Source organism: Hirundo rustica, chromosome 6 (assembly GCF_015227805.2).
Source record: "Hirundo rustica isolate bHirRus1 chromosome 6, bHirRus1.pri.v3, whole genome shotgun sequence".
NCBI classification, from domain to species: domain Eukaryota; kingdom Metazoa; phylum Chordata; class Aves; order Passeriformes; family Hirundinidae; genus Hirundo; species Hirundo rustica.
Window position 1 is genome coordinate 48,288,615 of NC_053455.1, and position 21,135 is coordinate 48,309,749.

At 38.4% G+C, this 21,135-nt stretch overlaps 1 protein-coding gene across 2 annotated transcripts in view; it reads left to right on the forward strand.

Annotated features, from left to right (window-relative positions):
• Positions 1–21,135, forward strand: part of KCNQ1 (potassium voltage-gated channel subfamily Q member 1) — a 333,177-nt gene that overhangs the window by 65,995 nt on the left and 246,047 nt on the right. For both annotated transcript variants that reach the window (XM_040067802.2, XM_040067803.2), the window contains exons 3-6: positions 11,628–11,754; positions 13,515–13,593; positions 14,528–14,624; positions 15,160–15,300. In XM_040067802.2, the coding sequence (XP_039923736.1) occupies positions 11,628–11,754; positions 13,515–13,593; positions 14,528–14,624; positions 15,160–15,300 (444 nt within the window). The remainder of the gene's footprint in view (positions 1–11,627; positions 11,755–13,514; positions 13,594–14,527; positions 14,625–15,159; positions 15,301–21,135) is intronic.

Here is a 21,135-nt window from a genome sequence, read left to right on the forward strand (position 1 = left end):
CTGAGTTCTGACTGAATTGTCTTTGTATTTATTTTAACAGTAAAACAAGTTGAAGGTTGAAAAAAACACCCTGCTTTCCCTGTTTTAAATAGTAGAAAGAACCACAGAACATGAAGTAAAGTTAAAAGGAACTCCTTGAATGTTGTTAAGGATTCCAGAAGTATTCTTTAATTGCTGCCAAACCTAATGTGGCTGGAATTTCTGTGGAAAGCAGTAGCAAGTTAGTACACAAATACCTCCAGTTTGCAATAGATTCCCCCTCCCCAGGCTTATTCACCCTGTTGTTCTCTGTGTTTTAAAAAAATATTAATCCATGTTTAATGTAACTCTTAACATTGAAACAGACAAAGATGATTTCTCATAGCAGTGCAAGGAGTTGCACGTAAAGGACTACCAGAGAGTTTCTACCACATTTGGAGCACCATAAAGCTTGATGTATAAGTAGGCACAACATTTCTGGCTTTATCAGTGTGCCATTTGGGACAAATAATGTGGTACGTGATAGGAGAATTCTCTGATGTACCATGCTAACAGCAGATTTCTAATGAGGAAAGCATTAAGTTGGGCTTACTAAAAACATGCACTCAGGTCATCAGCTTTGCTATCCCAAGTGCAATAGCTGATAAATGTTCAAATACCCAGTTATGGGACACAGCTGTAAAGTACTCTACATATCTAAGTAATTTTCCTTTGGCTATCCAGCTGTTGAGGAAATGCGCATTGTACACAAGGCAGTCCTTTCTAGTGTAATGTAATTGTTATGAATTAAACCCTGAACAAGTACTACCGATTGACAAAGTTAAATGTGAGTGTGTTATGTGTTGGGGAAAGGGGAGACACGAGGTTGTCATTAAAGTCATTTTTAGCAGAACTGTTTTAGCTTTACATGCGCTATTCATGTGTCATTGTTTGGTGGCTGTGCATCAGGATGCCCACTCTTTTTCCTCTCACTTCATCTTAGAAAATAACTTTGCCTGTAATTATTTATTTTGCATACGGAGAAAATATGGCTACAGAAGAATTTTTTACAGTAGAAAAAACATTATCACCTCTCAGTAATGGTGTGATGTGAAGAATGTCACATGTTTCAGTTACCACTCAAACAGAGTGGTGGTTTGCATCGTGAGTTAGTAAATATTGAGGCTGGGTATGTTTAAAGCAAAGGCTCACCTTTCTTTAGTATAACTTCTCACTTCACTTCTGTAAGACAACTGCTACAAGTGTGACTTTTCAGTAGTTCCACTGTTGCTGAACACATATATTTTTGTGTGGGATGCACATTTTTGGTTCCAGTGAGTAATCTTGGCTCTCTGATTTGTCAGTAAGTGCTTTGGTGTCCCTAAGGTTAGACTTAAAGTTTTTTTTTGTTGATATCACATCTAACATCTAATGGGATCTTGAGAGGCTTAAGAAGGACAGACATGAAAATCAACTTTTTTAAAGAGCTGGCATTGAAAACTGCAGAGAAAGTGTAGACTAAAACATTGGATGATCTTTTGACATTAAAAAAAATCCCAACCACAAAACAAGAAAAGTTTTATAATTATTGACAAAATTCATCTAACTGTGGAGTAAGACTGACATTTGTTTCATCACTTACTAGGGAAAAATTCTTTGGAATATGTGGGTTTACAAAGATGTGTTCATTTTAATTACTAATTTAAGCAACAGTAAATCTCAGATCAGGAAGAAGGGCCTAGAAAATTCTGCTATTCGTCAAAAAAATCCTTCTGTGAATCACCTAAAGTGTACTTCACATAGAGAGCAACTATGCCTCAAGCTTTAGAAAAATGAGTGCAATAATATGAAGTTCTGCTCTACTGCTACCAGTCGGACATTCTGATATGTTAATGCCTTTATAGCGCATAACCAATGCTTTGGTTCTTCTAATAATGTGTATTTTAAAGTGTGCTCCAAGTCTGACTTTCATTGCCCAATGTTCTAGCACGGAAGAGGCTCATCTGTCTCTAAACAGTGCTCCTTGTGCCTGTTACTTTAAGTAGCAATTGTTTTTAACTCTTCAACTACTGCTCTGCAGAGGGGATTCTTTTGCTGAGGTGACTTTTGCTTGGTATTGTGCAGCCTTGTGTTTATATTTGACATGTCCAAGGCATTGCTTTTACACGGTCTTTCCTTTTCCAAAGAGCTTTGGAGTACAGTGTTGCTGAATTCTGCCAAATACCAGCTTGGTAGTTTGTTTGTCTTGTTTTTTGTTCTGATTTTTTTTTTTTTTTTTTAATTCATTCCATATAAAGCCCATTAGTTTTCTGAAGTATTTGATGTCTTGAAACTCAGATCAGCTGCTACTGAGAAGGCCATGGCTTTTTAAAGAATTTTTTCCTTCCAGCAATGAATAGTGCACTTGTCCTTTATTTGTGAAAGGAGCAGAGGAAAGGTGATAGTGAGTGAAGGGAGTTTCACAGAGTTCTCCTTTGGTAATTTTGAATCCTGCAAAGAGCTGCCTCTGCACCATTTATTTATGTTGGACCTAAAACTGATAGAAACATGAATTCATGTAAAAATAGAAGTCTTTGCACATAACGGTAGCTTGGTTAATGGGGTATGCGACTTCAGAGAGGTCTGGCTTATGTCTTCATTTTGCAAATGTAAGTTTAGTTTGGTCTCTTTGGAACACTATCAAAGCTTTGGAGAGAGTTTGCACAGCATTGGTCATGTGCTTTGGTTGGTATAAATTAAGTTCCCATTTCGGAATGCTCTAATCCTGATGTGCTGAATGATAGCCACAACTGTTCAGTACTCACTGGTTGGAATGGGCACAGGAAATTGGCACCGGGAGGAAGCTACTTGCCTTCAGTATGTGAAACATATTTGCCACTTAGCTGAAAATGCTGACTTTGTTGCCTTCAGTTACATTTATTTTGCATGTCAAATAACTCTCCTCTTCTCCTTCACAAATTTTAGAGGCAACTGTAAAATGCTGACTGAATGGGTTGTGTACAAATGGCATCTGAGAGGTTTTTTATTAGCTTAAACTAGCACACGTGTTTTCATGTGAGGAGTATTACGTGCCTGGACTGCAGGTTTAGTGTGTGACTGTTTTTGCAGCTGTGTGGAAGAGCATGATGTGTATTCCCCTGAGCAGGCCTGGGAGAGAGCTCAAGTATGTTGAGGCAAAAGCAGGTTGTGTTTATGAGAACGTAAAACAGAAATATGGCACTTGAACCCTTATCAGTGCTGAGCTTGATACTGGTAACCGAGTGACAGTCACCCAGGTGTGTGAAAGTATTTTGTTTCAGAACTAGATGTCTTTATACTGGAACTTTGTCCTGCCAGACCAGATTAATGTATTTATTTTCAAATTTTTCTTTCTGCTCAGGCCAGAAATCCTAGTTTTGGAGGATGAACTTTGAAAACATGCTGCTTCTAGAAGAGGATATCATGAGTAAATACAGAATTAATGTCCTGGTTTTGGTGACCTCTCGCTCTTCTTACTTGTGGAAATTACATTACATGCCAGGAAGACTCCTGTAAAACCAAAAACTATATAGAGGAGAGCAGCAAGGCCAGAGCTGAGAATCCTGAAGCAAGGCTAGCACACAGGACCATTCTGTAACTCACTTCTTGGAGGGAGGGCTGGGTCTTGGGGAGGTGTTTTGACTGCTCAAGAGAGGTCAGACAGAAGTCCTCTTCAGCATACTCTGTATCTGCTTTTGCAGGCACAAGTTGTTGTAATAGGCTATAAATAAATAGCTCATGGGATCTAGGTGTGGGAGCCTCATGATGTCTCTGTGCATATCCATCTGTACTTCCATCCACAGTGCTTCTTGTCTTGAAGCATTCATGTGGGTGGTGAGTAGTGGGTTTTCAAAACCACTGGAACAAAAATTTTTTTTTATCAATGCTCCTTCTAATTTCTGTTTGAAAATGTGTTGATGCTTCCTGGATGCTATTACAATATGGCCTCAAACAGCAAAAACAGCGCATTGTGTCTGAGACCACTAAGATTTCAAGTGTTGCTGTTATCAAATTTTCTAGCAGATGAACTTGACCATTACGTCTTAAAAATGGCATCTTCTCTTATATTCCCTTCTAACTGTACAAAGTGGAGCTACTGCAAGTTAAGCTAGGCAGATCATGGCCAAATTCTTCCTTTTGTATGACTCTGCTTACGGATGCTGTGCAATATTTATTTTCTCTTAGAATGGAGTAGTGTTGTAAAGTAGTAGTCTAACGGTATAAAGGAAATATGCTTTGCTGGGAGACACAGTGGCTTTTATTGCCCTGTCATGTGTAGCTGGAAAACAACAGGCATACAATCTCTTCCGGAGGTCTATCAATAAATTCCATGTTGGCTTTGGAGCAAAAGCAAAGCTTATGAGCTGCTTGGTGTAGGGCATGGTGGGTATGAAGTAGCTTTTAAAAAAAGGAGTGAGAAAGGTTGTTTAATAAAAAGCATGCAAAAAGATACTTGACGGGATGAAAATTCTCAGATCAAGGAAAGTAGCCACTGTGTAAATAGTGTTATTATGACAGTTCTCTGTAAGACAGAAATACAAACTTGCTTGGCTTACACTGATTTTTTTTTTTTTTTTCCATAGTCGGTAGCAGTTCCTTCTACTCGTATTAGCATATTGTGTGTACTAATCAATGAATTTGCATATTTGTGAATTGTGTTTATGTGTGCTTCATCTGAAGTGTAGGTGAATAGTTCTTTTGAATACAGTAAGATATAAAATTAAGCATATGCTGCACTGGGTAGAAGCCAGAGCATTTTTTCACTTTGAAAGAGAGAGTCCTAAATGAATTCCTTCTAGAGACTTTTATGAAGCCCTGAGTAAGAGGTTCATGAAATAAACAGAAAGGAGTAGGGATTTTTAATCATTTTTGCATCAGGGTTAGCATGTTGACACTTTCTCTCTCTTGCCAAATACTTTGGGTTTGAAGTCTACTTTTTGAGCATACTTTGTGATGGGGGAGAGCTCCACATTAAAACGAGTGCTGTAAAATAAATGTGCAAACCCAGCTTAATTCATGTCTGCAAATTCCTGGTGGATATCATCAGCAACCATGTTCAAAAGCTAAAGACAACTGCATTATGAAGAGACTTGTGCAGGGGTGACGGTGTGGAAAGTTGTTGTAAGGTAGCCGTGCTCTGAGACCATGCCTTCATGTGCAAAGTTACGCCACTGACATCTGAGGCCTTTTGGGGTTGGTGAAAAATTCCAGCTGCCAACATTTGGGTTTGGCTGAAACCTCTAGTGAGAAGAGAGCAAAGGAAATCAGCGAAAGGCTTTTTAAATACACCTGAGGGAGTTAGGTGCCCAACTCCTATTGAAATTCAATAGGATTTAGTTGCTTGGAGCCTTTGGAAAATTTTCAACCCAAAATTGCAGGCCTGAAGTGTTCTTTAATGGTCCCAGTTCTATTGTTCTGTGCTCTCAGCGCTGATCAAGGGAAAATAAAAAACCTTCATAACAATCAACTGTTGTAGCTCTGTCTCCTAGTAAGCATCCCTTTTTTTCAGAACATGAACACTAATGGAAACATTATTTCATCCTAAATCAAAACATTGATAAGGAACCTTTAGTGATGTCCAGTAATTTGGGATTAATTATGGGCCTCTGAAGGTAGAAATCCAATACTGATATCGTAGTTTTGGTATTCTGTGGCCACTTTAATTATTTGGTACCCAATTTGCTAGATAAAGAATTTTAGCAAATGAAACCTGTCTTTTGAAAGAAAGGAACAACCAAGTGTGTTTTAAAAAACGTAGCATTGTTTGTTTTCCTCTGAAAAGGTGTAATTTACAAGCTCTTTGGAAGTGAGGAGGTTAAGTAGGGGAGGAAAAACTCTCCAGTCCTAAATAGTGTTTTTGAGACTTGCTGATGCTCAGTAAGTGTTTATATATATGAGAAACCATCTGTCTTTCTATTTTTGCTCTTTGTACTTCATCGAGTTGGGATTTTTACTTTATTGAGTCTTTGTCTGCTTGCCTAGGCCATCTGATTTTGCTGTTCTATGTATGTTAGAAAGCACAGTACAGCTTTCAGGAAAAAATCCTGCCTTTCTCAATAGAACAAAGAGGGGCCTCTCTGTACAAAGTGGGTGAGATTAGAAGAAACAATTGCCTTTGCTTCTGTTAATTTGCATACCCTGCTTGGGCTATACAGAAGTGCTGTCCGAAGCATTTTGTGAGCCCTGATGTGTCAGGTGAACAGTGTGCTGAGAAGTGGACTCCATCTCTCTCTCCATCTCCATCTCTCATTACCACGTAGCCTGTAGTGTTTGGGCTTTATGCACTGCCCTTCTGACAGTGTAAATGCAACCTGTTGCCACAAAGATGATCAGAGGGCTGGAGCGCCTCTCCTGTGAAGACAAGACTGAGAGCTGGGATTGTTCAGCCTGGAGAAGAGAAAGCTCTGGGAAGACCGTACAGCACCTTCCATTACCTAAAGGAAGCTAAAAGAAAGCTGAAGAAGACTTTTTACAAGAGGGTGGGTCAAGGGGGAATGGCTTCAAATTGAAAGGCTCAGGTTTAGGTCAGATATTAGGAATAAATTCTTTACTGTGAGGATGGTGAGGCACTGGAACAGTTTGCCCAAAGAAGCTTGTGGATTCCCCATCCCTGGAAGTGTTCAAGGCCAGGTTGGATGGGGCTTTGAGCAATCTGATCTAGTGGAAAGTTCCCTGCCCATGGCAGGGGGGTTGGAGCTAGGTAATCTTTTAAGGTTCATTCCAACTCAAACTGTTCCGAGAGTCTGTGATTGCTCTATATGAGAGACATGCTTCTGCTTTTTTTTGACTTTGAGGAGTAGAGAGATGTTGCATCCCTGCTTAAGATGCTTAGCTTGTTTGTTGTCCAATCCATCTACACAGCCCTTGACTGATGGCAAGTGTCCCCTTTGTCACTTTACTTTAGCCTCAGCAGGTCTGTTGTCCTCTCTCAGCTCCTTCAGAGACTTGCTTGTCATAATTCTGAAAAAAAGTTTGTGGCTGTGTCCTTGCACCACTACTGCTGCCTGAAACTGTGAGGAGGTTCCACCTTACTGCTCTGTAGCAGCAATATTCGATTGCCTTAGCTAAAAATTAGGTTTCAGTGCAAGTAGTGCCACAGGCATCTTATAGCTGAAGTAATGATTGTTGGCATGCAATCCCTGTATAAGATACATGAGGGATTATTTCATTGTTTAAAGAAATTCATGGGAATGAACATGAGTCCTTGTAGCCAGATTTGATAGAATTGGGGAAATAATGCGATTTACCTCTCCTATGAGGGTAATGTAATAGAACTTGTGACACGGCAGACGTGGGTAAAAATTGTATTCCTAGTAAGAGGTTGAGATGGAAGGAAATTCTTCAGTACAAGAAATGTGTACTTACGAGTTTTAAAGCTGTCCTCACCAATGCCTCATCTTCCTGCACCTGTCATCTCTCCTCCCTCTAAGGGCCGACTCCTCTATGGGAGATGCAATAAGCTGCATATAGTCTTCAGTTTGGGGTATTTTATAGCCAGTCAGAATAACATAATGGTATGCTTTGCCTCCTTCCTCCCAGAATGTGTGTTTTACCTCTCTTATATTTATGGACTGTGTTGAAAAAAGTCTAGAGTCTGAGTAAAGTCATTTTTGTTCATAATAGATTTCAGATGACCTCATATAGGCCGCCCACTTCAAATGGTTGACTGAATGTCTGTGATGCTCCACCACCAGTTATAGTTTTGAGGTCTAGAGGCAGAACCTCAGGCAATATATTCTCTGTACAGATGCATTCTTAGCCTCCAGAGACAATTTCTGTATCTGTTAAATAGCTGTTGTTTGGGTGTCATGATCCATTTTTGTCAGGTTTTTTGTGTTTGTGTTTTTTGTTTTTTTTTTTCCCCCCCCCAAGTTATTAGTAGCTTAAAAACATATCTTTCAGTTAAGTTCTAGGACCCTGTCATTCCTTTTGGAGTCGCTACTTTATTTCACAATGCAGGTATTGGATGCCTCCCATCAGAGGACTGTAGCTCTTTCAATCCAGTGGGGATCAAGAAGTAAAAGAAGGGCTTTTCAAGATTCATTTATTAGCAAAATACCCTGGGAACTCTGGAGGTATGGACTGTACTGGCAGATAGCACGGGTATATTTGTTTTTACACAAATATACATATGCAACTGTATTTTTATTGATCCTGCCTAAGTTCCTTTGTTGGATGGTGAGTGCTGTACTGTAACCAGATGATTAAGTTATGCCATATTTTACTTGGCTCTAGTGGGATTATGTGGCTGAGAAGGCATGAAAATTGCACAATATGTATACCTGGGCTGAAAGGAAGGATGGCAGAAGTGAGGGTACCATGTAGAAATCAATAATTAAAGGCGAAAAAGTATATTTTCTTAAGTAAGACAGCCCTTATATGCCCATAGTGTGAATGTACATGACTGTCACATCTTAGAGGGCTCTTTATGCCACGTAAGTTTTTAATCCCAGTGTTGTAGTTCTGTTTTCACCTTGTAGAAGGGAGATTGCTATTAAGTTACATTGGGTTGAATAGGTCCTTGTACAGTGTAGTTCTTGTGTGTATGTAATTTTAGCTAAGAAAACTCCTACACTGAGCTTTAATTCTCATGCTCACTTGTGTTTTTCAGGCAGTTATTTTCTTCTAGCGCATGTAAATTTCATGTTAGGCTGCTCATCAGAAAAGTACAGGGAATGTTTTAGTAGCTCAGGAGAACATAATTTTCTAATGTACTTTTTTTATTTTTGTCTGCAAGTTTCTGCCCACTGATATAAGAGTGCACAAACAGAAAGTCATCAGCCTCTCCCACCCCCAGGAGACTACTGATTAGATTTATGCAACACAAGATATTAAAACCACTTTTGTCTGTCACACAGCCATGGGCAGGGGAGGGGGAATTTGCCAGTTGCTAATGGATACCTGGCGTTTTTGTGTATGACCATGAAGAACAGCTTGTGCACTTTCACCCCCGATGTTCCCTGAATAACTTGGGTCTCATTTAGGTCAATAAGCCTTTATCAAAACGTCAGGAGTGAAAAATGTGTCTTGGTGTAAGCCGACTGGTCGTTCCCTCCAGTCAGCGGAGTCTATAGGACAATCAATGTTCTCTGGGCTTGTCTACGTGTCACGCGAATAGCTGGGTGACAGTAACCATTGAGTGCGTGTCTGTCGCATTGTCTTTGGGACAGCCCCCATTTGCATACTTGCCGGTGTGCCTGTTAGCCGACGAACCATGGAGCGGCTTTAGCGAACATACACGCACAGCTCCCATGCAAATTTCCTGCGTGGAGAACGCTCGCTCCTCTAAAGCACAGTCCAGGCTTTCTCTTCCTACCTTCCTCTTGTGAAATTGAAACTGATCCTGACAGGGTCGCGGTGCCTGGTCGCGGTGCTGTTTGTGGTGCCATTGTGCTAAAACATGAACTTTTTCTCTGGGTTTTTCTTTGCTTACCAAGGTAACTTGTTTCCTTCTTTTGCTTTTAGTAATAGCTTTTGAGGCTATCTGAACAGTATTATCTGTGCTGTCACACATGATGTGTAGCCATATATCCCTTCCTCAGATGAGCTATTTTCAGTCAAGGACAGTTTTTGCTCCCTGTGTGGTTGGAATTGTCTTTTGTAAAGGGAATTTCCTCCATGGTAGTAATGAAGGGAAGTGTACTAGTCCTGTGCATAAGGAGGAGCGCTTGGATATTAGGATTTATTGACGAGGTCTGTGAATGGAATACAGTCACCTGATCAGAGAAGATTTTCTCTGTTGCTCTATTTTCTGTGACAATTCCACAGCACCTCATGTCAAGCAGAGCTCATAATTTTCCCATTCAGTTTTGGTTCCTAAGTGAGATTAGACATTTCCTAAATTTCATTGCATTTGAAGCTTCTGTCATAAGACACAGGCTTTCCTTAAAGCACCTGGTGCAGATGCACTTTCTTTCAATTTATGATGTTCACTGTGTCTTTAATTTATTGGAAAATATTTAACAATAGTTCAATTTTAAAGAAAAAAAATGGTGGAAGGTTCTGGTGGATCCTTTCACAAGAAGCCCTAGAAGAAATTCTTGGCTGGGTTTCAGGGTCTGAGCTTTATGTTTATTACAACCAATGCTCTGGATAGTTCTATTATATCTTTAAAATCTACCTTGAATCCAAGTGACCATCAACAGTTGTGATAGCTGTTCTACTGCATCTGACATCTTGCACAGGTTATGAGACACCAAAATTAAGGGAAAGAGTCCTGGCTCATGTTCTAGAGCTTTGCATTAGAGCATCCTCCAGCTTTGCTAGAAATGTAACAAAGTTGAACTTCAACATTTTCTTGCCCTGAGTTGAACATGTTTCTTATGCCATCAAGTTGTTTTAGAGCCGCAAAAATATTATAGCAAAGTCAACATTTCCCCAACCTTTTTCCTGTATACAGCCATATTATTTTGCTCAGTATTCAGGGCAATGTCCCATGCATTTTTGAAGATGATAATGATTCCCATTCATCTTGACTAAACTAGGGCTGTTTCCTGGCTATCTTGAGTCCCATTTGCCAGTTTGTTAGGCAGAACAGCAGTGAGCCCTGCAGACATGTGAGAGGGCTGGATAGAATGTTCAACAGCATGTTGAGTTCTCTGCAGTTGCTCTTTATGTGAAATCGCACTTTGAAATAAGGAGCTCATTCTCTTAATCTGCGCTGATCTGTGTAACTGTGACATCTTGAGACTAGTTTCTCAGCTGCACTCTTAGTTTATGCCATGTATTGTGTTTCCAATAGCAAGCCACTCTTACCATTTCAATAAGTATATTTTGTTGTTGGCTCTGATGGGGAATGTGGCCATTTATTAATTGAATTGGCCAATAAGGAAGGATTGCAGCACCCTGATACTCAAACTATGCTGGGTATGCCATGCTTATCTAGTCTGTAGGAAACCAAGGTTTATCTGCACATTGATGATATTCCAGATCTATCTGTACCTCTGTCCAATCAGCAAGAATATCAGGTGTCTTTGACATCTGCCACCTTAGAGGCATTTCCAAAGTCATGCCTTAGTATGGGTGAGTTGTTTATGAGTAGCTTGGTACCAGCAGTGCTGCAGGACCTGATCTCTGTTTCTGCTGAAGCCCGTAAATGCTGACAAGAGGATGGGAAAGGTGTGTTAGAGAGCTCACTTTGTCTTCAGTGTACCTGGAGACTGACATATTGGTGATGGATACTAGAAACATTTTTTCAATTCATGTAGCTTAAAGGAAGACTGAAGAAGTATAAATAAGGGGGAAGTAAGGCTGATCTGGTAAATGGTACATGAAGCACACCTTCCTAAAATGAAATAAGCTAGCAAAATGCTCGTCTTCTAAGTACAGACTCTACTTGTTTTCTTTGGCTCAGTCAGGAAATCTTTCATTTGAATTAGGCCAAGTGAATTGCACAGAATGGTTTTCTGTTTTTGTATGTGTAGACAAGCCAAACTACATGCAATCAAAGTATTTCAATTTGCTCCTAATATTTTCTTTCTCTACTCTTACAGGTTTTTCTGTTTTACTTCAGATAATTTTTGGTAGAGTTGTTATATTTGTCACCTTCCTAATTTTACATTTTATATATTGCTTTCTAATACATTCTGAAAAGAGATGAAAGACATATATAGAGTAGAGAATTAACCTAGATCCCTGTGTGTTTCTTTTAGGAAATTGTGTTAGTGGTATTCTTTGGAACAGAGTATGTGGTTCGGCTATGGTCAGCAGGATGCCGCAGTAAATACGTTGGAATATGGGGAAGGCTTCGTTTTGCTAGGAAGCCTATTTCAATCATTGGTGAGTATGCAAAGCTTGCAAAGTTGATGTGAACGAGGGAAACTTACCCTGAAGGTTTTTAGAAGCTGCATTTCTGCAGCAGTTGAAGTCAAGTTAGAGCAAGAGCTCTTGTCATTAGTGTGAATGTAGATCTGAATTTCCTTTCAGGAATTCATTCACTGTCATTTGAGAACAAATGTAGCTTGGTTTGTTTTTCCAGAAAAGCAGGGTGTTTTCTTTTCAGAAGTGATCTTAAGCTTTGCCAGGAATAAGGCTTGGCTGTAGTCCTGTCTCCTGTGACCTGAGGATCCCAGACACTGTACAAGAGCTGCAATTATATTTTTTCAAAGATGTCTTCCCTCAGCAGCCATTTGACTAGTTTATTATGAGTTTATTTTGCATTCTGATTGAGCTGTGTGTTGCAGGATAGAGCACAATATATGCACTGTAGTTGCTTTGTGTATCAGTTGAATTAAGACATGGTTTTCAGTGATGAATTTGGAGCTGGACACCTCAATTCCCTTGGGGTTCAGTTGGCTTCCTAGAATGACTTAAGGGTTCTTGAAAATTGCATCCAAATATTCCATATATGTCACTAATCATTGGGGGTTTTTTTTAGAATGCTTGTCATTAACAGTTTCACCAAAAGAAACTTATTCCAAAATCAGTCTGTATTTTGTTTGCCAACATTGAAAGAACTGTGTAATGATCCTTGTCCTGTACTAAAATACTTGAAATATAAATGGACGAAATAAATCAGACGTTGGAAGAGGAGTGTTGTTATGGAAAAATAGTAATTCTTGTTCTGTGACACAGATTTTTCCACTACTCAGAAATACTATATATTGTTGAGTACAGGACATCAGTTTTCATGAACTACAGTTTTGATGAATGTAAATGACAAAAGTTTATGCCTGGCTATTTTTACAATTATAAAATAGTTTGATTTAGCTCCTCTGTGCTATCCATCCACATATATATATATATATATATATATATATATATATATATATATATATATAAAGTAGCAACTGCATCTCAGGTGTGACTGCAGCTGTAAAAAGGCTTTGACTGCATCTTCGCACTCTGGCCACGATCCATTTCTCTCGACTGCTAGAACACTAAGCATTCTGAAACCTCATCCAAATTAATTCAGTTTGGAAAGCAAAATTCAGTTCTGCTTTCCCAGATATGGATCAAGAACTACTTAATACTCCAAAATACAGAGTTCCTTTCCAAAATTTACTGGGCCTGAGACATGTAGATTTTAGAGTACAGTACTGACTGACTTAAACTAAATTATACTCATTCCCTAATTTCAATTTCTCTCCCTCTTAGACCTGGACAGATGAAATAATAGCAAGGCAAATTTCTTATATATGAAATAAACCTCAGAATCTCTGTCAATTTAAATCCTGTCTAAGCAGGAGAGTAAATAAGAATTGGAGAAGAGAGAATAGATGGAAACTGCTGAAATTCCTCCTGGGTTAAAGCTAATAAGTATTCCAGGCTGCTTGACAGTAACTCCTTGTTCATCTAGACTGTGGCCAACTTGGACCCATCTCAGTACAACCTTTCCATCATATCACTTGATGATAGTTTTTTTGTTTTTTTTTTTTTAAATATGCCACAACTGAGATCTCTTGGTATTTAAACAAAAATATTAATTAGGAGTGATTGTTCAACTTGTTAAAGTAATGTGATTTTTGGTTCTAGTAGTTTTGCCGAAGTACTGCAAGATTCTGCTAATTAATTTTCTTCAATTGACTTTTATTTTCCAGATTTAATTGTAGTTGTTGCCTCCATGATAGTTCTTTGTGTGGGCTCTAAAGGTCAAGTCTTTGCAACCTCTGCTATCAGGTAATAAATGCAATAAAAGAAAGCAGTGCTATCTGAGCAAGGTGACATTTCTTCTTTTTTTTTAAATTTATCCCCTGTTTCAATTCTTGCGGAAGAAAATGAGAGTCACTGCCCAGTGTCATGTAATAGAGCATATCACTGATCATGTATTCATAATCTTAGGAAGTGTAGGGGAGATAAAATTTTGTTGTAATGCTTTTATGGCTAGTAAGGATAGAGAAGCTCATTCTCCTTCCCTCTTTCCCCAGCTAGGTGGATTCTACCCAAATCCTAGTTTAGTTTCTTAGCTCAGTTTTACAGCAACTCTTTGGTGCTTCATACCTCTGACATCTTCAAGCTGCCTCTTCATAAAACGTCCGTGGCTGTGAATTCCTGATGGACTGAATCCACCTTGTGCTCGGGAATGTCACACCACTTGGTTTTCCTGGGTGAAAGGGTGGCAGTCTGCTCTGCTGTTCTCACGAGCTGCAGCCATGCTCCAGAATTGAAGTGACTCCCATAAAAAGAATATTTTAAAATATTATTGGACTGTCTGGTTCAAATTGCCTATGAAATTCCTCAAAGATAAGGAAATCAGAACTTCAGTTAGCTGGTTCCATATTTTGTTTCTGATCCTGGTGAGCAGGTCAAATATGAGTTGATGAAAGATTTCTAGAGCATTTACAATTTGTGTCCAAAATTCCTGAATCCTTGAGTTAATCCTTACTAGCCATGTGTACAAAGGTCAGTTCTTCCCTTGGACAATCTCTCCAGACTGTCTTCATAACAAACAAGAAAAAAGATGGGTGAGTGGAATGAAAAGACACACAAAAGCTTAATGTAAAATACTCTGTGTCTCTTAAAATGGTCCTTTGGAAGCTAGAGTTCCCTTTTCCACCTCTGTTTCTTCTCTTGTGTGTTTGGTCTCTTCATTAATTTGAAAATTGTGTTCCAGGGGCATCCGTTTCCTGCAGATTTTACGGATGCTGCACGTTGACCGTCAGGGTGGTACCTGGAGGCTGCTGGGATCAGTGGTATTCATACACAGACAGGTAAGCTGGGGCAGTCTGAGGAATGGCACAGCTGATGCCAGAGCCTTTATGTTCAGAACAGCATATATTCAGCCCTGTTGCTGATATCACTCATATTTAGTGTGGAGGCAGGTAGTCATTTATTTTAACCGAGTGTGGTTGTTCTGCCTTATATTCACTGCCACTTCGGCAAATTTTGACTTGTAGTTGGACTCAACAACAGAAAATGAGACTTCTGAAGACTAGCCCGAATATTTGCCAAAATATGTATCTGAATTCCAGAGTTGTTTTGAGTCTGGCACTGTTTGAAAAAGTTGCCCAGCTACTTTTTGGTGATCAGAAGGTTAATGAGGCCTGTGTAATGAGGTTGTTTTAACTCAGTGCTGTCTGTGGAGCTCAGTGGATTTTTGTTAATTTGCACAGCCAGCACTCAGTATCAATATTTTTTAATTGCTGAAATAGCATTTTTCTTGTCCAGTTATCCTTTATAATCTGTCACTGTAAGGAAAAGTGCCTCAATGAGATCATAGTGCTATTGTTTTGATTCTCTTTGCAGGAACTGATAACTACACTCTACATTGGATTTCTGGGCCTGATTTTTTCCTCTTATTTTGTGTACCTGGCTGAGAAAGATGCTGTAAATGATTCTGGAGAAACAGAGTTTGGCAGCTATGCAGATGCTCTGTGGTGGGGAGTAGTAAGTATAGCAATTTCGCGTGTTAACACTGTCCAGTGTGGAGTAAAACTCAAGCAAGCATGGAGTAAGAACAGCGCTTTGAAACAGCTGCTTACTGCTTCAATACACTTTCTGGTTTTGTAATTCGGTGTCACTACGAAAAAGATCCGTAATGTTTGGTGTTTACAGTCTTATGTGATCTAAAGTGATCACATTGCATAAAAAAATGTAGAAACACTTGTTCTGTTTCTTTATCCTGGCTACCCTACTGGTACAGCGATTATTTCTTCCTACCTTTGTCATGGTACTATTCAGCCGTCTAAGATGGTGAGAGTCTTGCTAAATGAGGGCCATTTTTTTTGAGACGGGGATAGTGTTTAGGTTTTCTTTGTCTATCTTTGTGTTGGGTTGTTTTTTTTTTTTTTTCCTTAAAACAGTTATCTGTGTTTTGCAATTTGACCCGTGACTGTAATTCCCAGTTTATTCAGAACGGACTAATTCTGGAGCAAGAAGCATCTAAGATAGATAGGAAGTCCAGGCACAAGACTCTTCAAAGGTGGTTATATTGCTTTGGGAGCTGCTAGTGTTTTTACATAGCATTTGTCTGTGCTGTATTGTAGCCATCTTGTTTGGAGATTTTTCAGCTTTTTCTGATGTGCTACAGATTTGGTGTAGATGTATATTTGGTCCTGGTAGTAAACTTCTCCTTTACTGGTATTACTAGTTACTAATTACTACAGTATCTCTTTGTTTATTATATGCACTTACTAGTGTGGCAGCTCTGTTCTGGGATTATGTTTTCATAAACGTTTTAATTTTGTTGCTTCTGTTAGTAACTATTCCCTCTTTCATTCTCACATGGTACAAACACTAGGTTGGCAATTTTGTTCCGGGATTTCCCATCTGTAATTGTTCTCATTTCTGTTTCCTATTGCGGTTCAAAGAAAGGTATTTTTGGAAGCTATTTTTCCTTGTCATTAGCACTCAAGCAATGGCTTTTTTAATCTGCTTTAATTCTATTGGCTTAATCAAACAAGCTGTCATCAGTAAGTGCTACAGGTTTTTGAAATGCATAGACATCACTGATAACATACTTGCACTTTCAAAATGTGTTGATCTGCTAGAGCTTTTTCTTTTATGCTTTAAAGCAAAAGGCATTGTTTCTCTTTTTTGGGGTTAAAAATAGTACTAATAAGTCTTTGTATGGTAGTGATAGGACTAACACCTCCATTTCACTAACGCAATATGTATATGTATTTAAGAATATATATATAAAGAAACATTTTGAATAAACCTGTGCGTGTGTGGGCTTATATAGTCTTCTCTTTACAAACTATCACTCGCTGTTTCAGGAAGGAAAGATCTATTGATGAGCAAATCCACTGCAGGTCTGCTGGTGCTGAAACGCATATGTAGCCCTTTTTGAATACAACAGGTTTTTGTTGTATTGTTTTGCTGCTATGATCTGCTGTAGATTTCTTTCTTCTTGCTGTCTGCCATGGTTAAAATACAGGCTTTCTTAAGACCAGAAGACATACTGTGTAGCACCAGAAAGTGGCTTTCTGTCGAGTAGCTTTGTTCAATGTTTTCATGTCATTATGGCATTTTTATTTTCCACTACAGTGGTCAGATGACTCAGTAATTAACAGTGGCAGATGTAGCTGCATTTAAAAACACATGCTGACATTGGCATTGCCATTAAAAACTAAGTATGTGACAGACCAGATTGGCTTACTGAAAATACAGTAAAACCTCCCATAGATGCAACACGATCTGTCAGGATATTGAAGTAGTCTCCTTTCAGGGAATTATTGTTCAGTTAATAGGCATGCCACTTATTTTGTCTTCCTAATTACAATAAACTTATTTAATCAATACGTTTAATTATGATAATATTTTTCTGTGTTATAACTTCTATTCTGTTGCAGCTTGCCACACGAAGTGTGAGACTGCATTCAACAAACACAGAATAATGTAATTTCTTTAATATTAAAAGTAGAATTAGGTGTCCTTGTTCAGCTGTAACACACTTCCACTAACTGCTAAAAAGATTTAACAGAACAAAACTGAGATGGATTCAAGTCCATACATATCTGATTTCTTGATAGTGCAATATTCTTCATTCTTTCTGCTAGGAAAAAGCCCTGTAAAGTTAGGACAGAGAAGAAGCTAGCCCAGAGCAGCTGTGGATGTCCCATCCCTGGCAGAGTTCAAGGCCAGGCTGGATGAGGCTCTGAGCAACCTGGGGTAGTGGAAGATGTCCCTGCCCATCTCAGGTGGTCTTTAAGGTTTCCTCCAACCCAAACCGTTCTATGATTCTATGAATAGCTGGGAAGTCACAGGGATTCTCTTAGTAAAGGCCTCAAACTCATACAAAAACCTTACAAAAGTCTAATAAGTGTTCGATTTTGAAAGTTTCAATTACATTTAGCCAGAATTTTCTGAATTGCTTGAACACCACAGATTCTGGTCAACAAAAACCTGTTCTGAGCTGAACCTGCAGAAGAGGATAATTCACACCTCCTGTCTCTAGACACCATCATAAATAAGTGCTCTCTCTTCTCTCAAAGTGCACTTACCTGACACAGTAGAGAATGCTTCAAAAAGCCCTTGACAGTGTTTTCACACCCCTCTTGTCACTCTCCAGCACTGTGCTTTTTTGTTATCTCAGTCTATGTGTACACTGCTGAACAAGTTCTTTGGGCAGCAGTAACAGAATATGTAATGTAGCTGAAGTAAACCATATAAAAGGTCTGTGTTACCACAACTAAACTGCATCTGGAGTTGGGTACTTTCATATTGCTGTGCTTTGCTGACTGTAGGCACACCCCTAGGGTGCATAACTTTTAATAAAATGTTCTTCATTGTCATTGTTGTTATTTATAAGTCTATATTGCTTTTCCATTTTCATATTTAAATTGGCCTCCTGGGCTTTATTTGAATTTCATTGAGAACTCTGGACTGCAGCTATTTGCCATGTCATTTACGGGCTTCTTGAAGAAACCTAAAGTTAACTTATGGCATAAAGAGTTGTCTGTGTTATTACTGCTTTTGAATGCAGTGCAAGCTGTATAAATTCTGCCAGTGGCAGATATCTATACGTCTTTCAAAAACAGGTTTAGTGTAAGCAAGTAAAATAAATGTAATGTGGTGCATCTTTCAGTTCCCCAGTCCCAGTATTCAAAATTAGTCTGCTTTTATTGTCTGTCATGTCCAGACTGACAGTTTTAAAGACCTAATATAGATTCAAGACCAATAAAACTAGGAAAACATTAAAAATAAGATTTATAAAACAATGCTTAAAAATGAGATAAAGATTCTCATTGAAGCTGTCAGAGATGACCACCTTCAGAAAGAGTTATCTGCTCACTGTCTCTGGGGGTTTTGTGGGTTTTAGTGTTTCCTTGTGGGCTTTTGTGTTGTTGTTGTTGTTGTTGTTATCTCCCCCTCCCTCTCTCCTTCAGCATTCATTTGAATCCCGTCTCAGAGCAACTGAGAGGAGTTCTTTTGATATCCACTGAATAAATACATCATTTCCAACCTTCACTTTGGAACAAGCATGCCTCAGAAAAACTGTGCTAACAGTCTCTTTGATCATGAACACTATTTCCAAAGGCAATTATTGAATATATCCATGCATGGTATTTCTCTGTGCCTTTTGTTTTGAATTGAAGCAAGTAGTTTTCTGCAAATAACAGCTTTACTTGAGGATTTCTTGTTCCTTTAATTATTGCAGCTTAGAAGATAGGCCTTTTCACTTAGGACCAAATTCAACAAGACATTTACACATTTGCTTACTCCTAAGCATATACAAAACAATATCCTATTTAGCAAAGCCCATCAGTATGTGCTTAATGTAAATTGAAAGTCAAAGTTGGGGGAAGGCTTTGCTGAAGAGTCACAGGAAATTCCACTCAAAACTGCACATGCATAAATTTTTTTTCTAAATTAAAAGTAATCTGACTTAACTTATAAAATAGTTGCACATAAATTTTAAAAAATAGCGTCATGAAAAGTGGTCTTGTGGAACTTGTGTTATTCAGAACCCTTTCCCTCTTCCCAATTAAAAAAGCTGTTAAGAGCTGAACACTGTCTTCAGTGTTGGACAGAAGGGGACGTGTCATTTTTAGTTTCTATGTGGTTTGCAAGTCAAGTGTACCAGCGACACACCTGTGACATCCTTTTTTTTTAAAGAATTCCGGTTTGAGGGATTATGTGTTTGGATTTTTTTGTGGGTGGGCTGTTAATTTAGGAATTGTTGAAGCAGGGTTGAAAGATGAAGATATTTTTAAATGCTTTTTGCAAGGCATCTCTTCCTTTGCAGCTACCTGAGCTTTAACTCCACATGTGGCTCCAGCTACATTTTGTTCTCATGCAATGTACTCTTATGGGTTACATGTGAAGAAACCTTTTAAAATTGTTAATTGCAAAGTACAGATGTAGATGTTGCTACATCAAGAGATTCTTGTATTTTGCATCTGTTTAACTATCCAAATTTTTCCAGGTACACAGCAGGGATTTCATAGACAGAACTTCCTCACTTACCTGATGAGTTTCCTGTGCTCACTTTAGCCTGATATAACCTAAAATAAAATCCTTTACGTACTCAGTGCTGATGAACATTACTATTTCTTCCTTCTGGGTGGGTTTTTGCTTCATATTTCCCCCTTCAGACTTTTGATTCTTATTTAATAGGAACAACATTATTCTTTGTCCCTACATCTGTGGTGATATTCATCAGATGAAAGTTCTAAAATAGTCAGTGCATGAATATGATTTTGTTCATAATTAAAGCAATTGTTTTACAGGCTGCTTTTGAATGGAGTTCAATTTGTGAGCTCTTGTATCAATTTAATTTCATTATGCCAACATATTTACTATGCTAGAGTAGCAGTTGAGTCAGTATTTCCATTATAATATCCTCTTTTACAACTGTAAAATTAGTATTGGGCTCTATAGGGAGTTTTAATCTAGCTGTAAAGAATTACTTAGGGCAGAAACTTGGCATGTAAGCTTTCAACACCGTATATTTTGGGGAAAAGGAAAATGTAATTTCAGAATACAATGCATTTGTAGATGGTTTAGAGTTATGAGGGCAGAGGAAAAAGTTAATGCATACTTTGATTTGCAACCCAATTTCCAAAATGTGGGGTTTTTTTTTTAAAAATACCCTCCTAGGCAACCATCACAGGATTTTTTTTTTTTTTTTTTATGTTACTGTTGATTCATATAAACCAATTCAGAAGGAAGGGGCAGGGATGTGGTAGGAAAGGGGGGACAAATACTTAGATGTATATGAATTCTTCTTCAGTTACACTTTGGTCAGCTCAGAAGCACCTATTTCTTTTCACATTTCTGGTTAATGTGTGTATTTCAACGTGATTTTAAGACTGTAGTACAAAATAGTTGATAACAGTTTTCACTTACAAGGATTTATATTTTTTTTCAAAAATGGAAGCATAAACCTTTATTTTCTCTCATAATCTTCTTTGTAAGAAGGCATTGGAGGCCATAACTTTTCCCATAATTGTATTTCCTTTTTTATTCCGTATTTTTTAAAGTGAAATTGTAATTAGACTTTAGGATTTTTTTTTTTCACGCCACCCTCCTATGCAGGTAAGGAGATAGCATCACCCTTCAGATCCCTCATCGGGATCTGAATTAAGGTGGTATTTTAATAACAATTTCAGGCATACAGGCAAAAGTGGGTCATTAGCTAACCCTTACAATGCTTCTGTGGAGTGGGAAACAGTTTTGGAAAAAGGCCACATTTTAAAAACTGGCATTAAAAATTAAAAACCAATACTTGAATGTTTTGAGGATCAGAAACTGGCAAGAACCTTGTGACAAACTTCA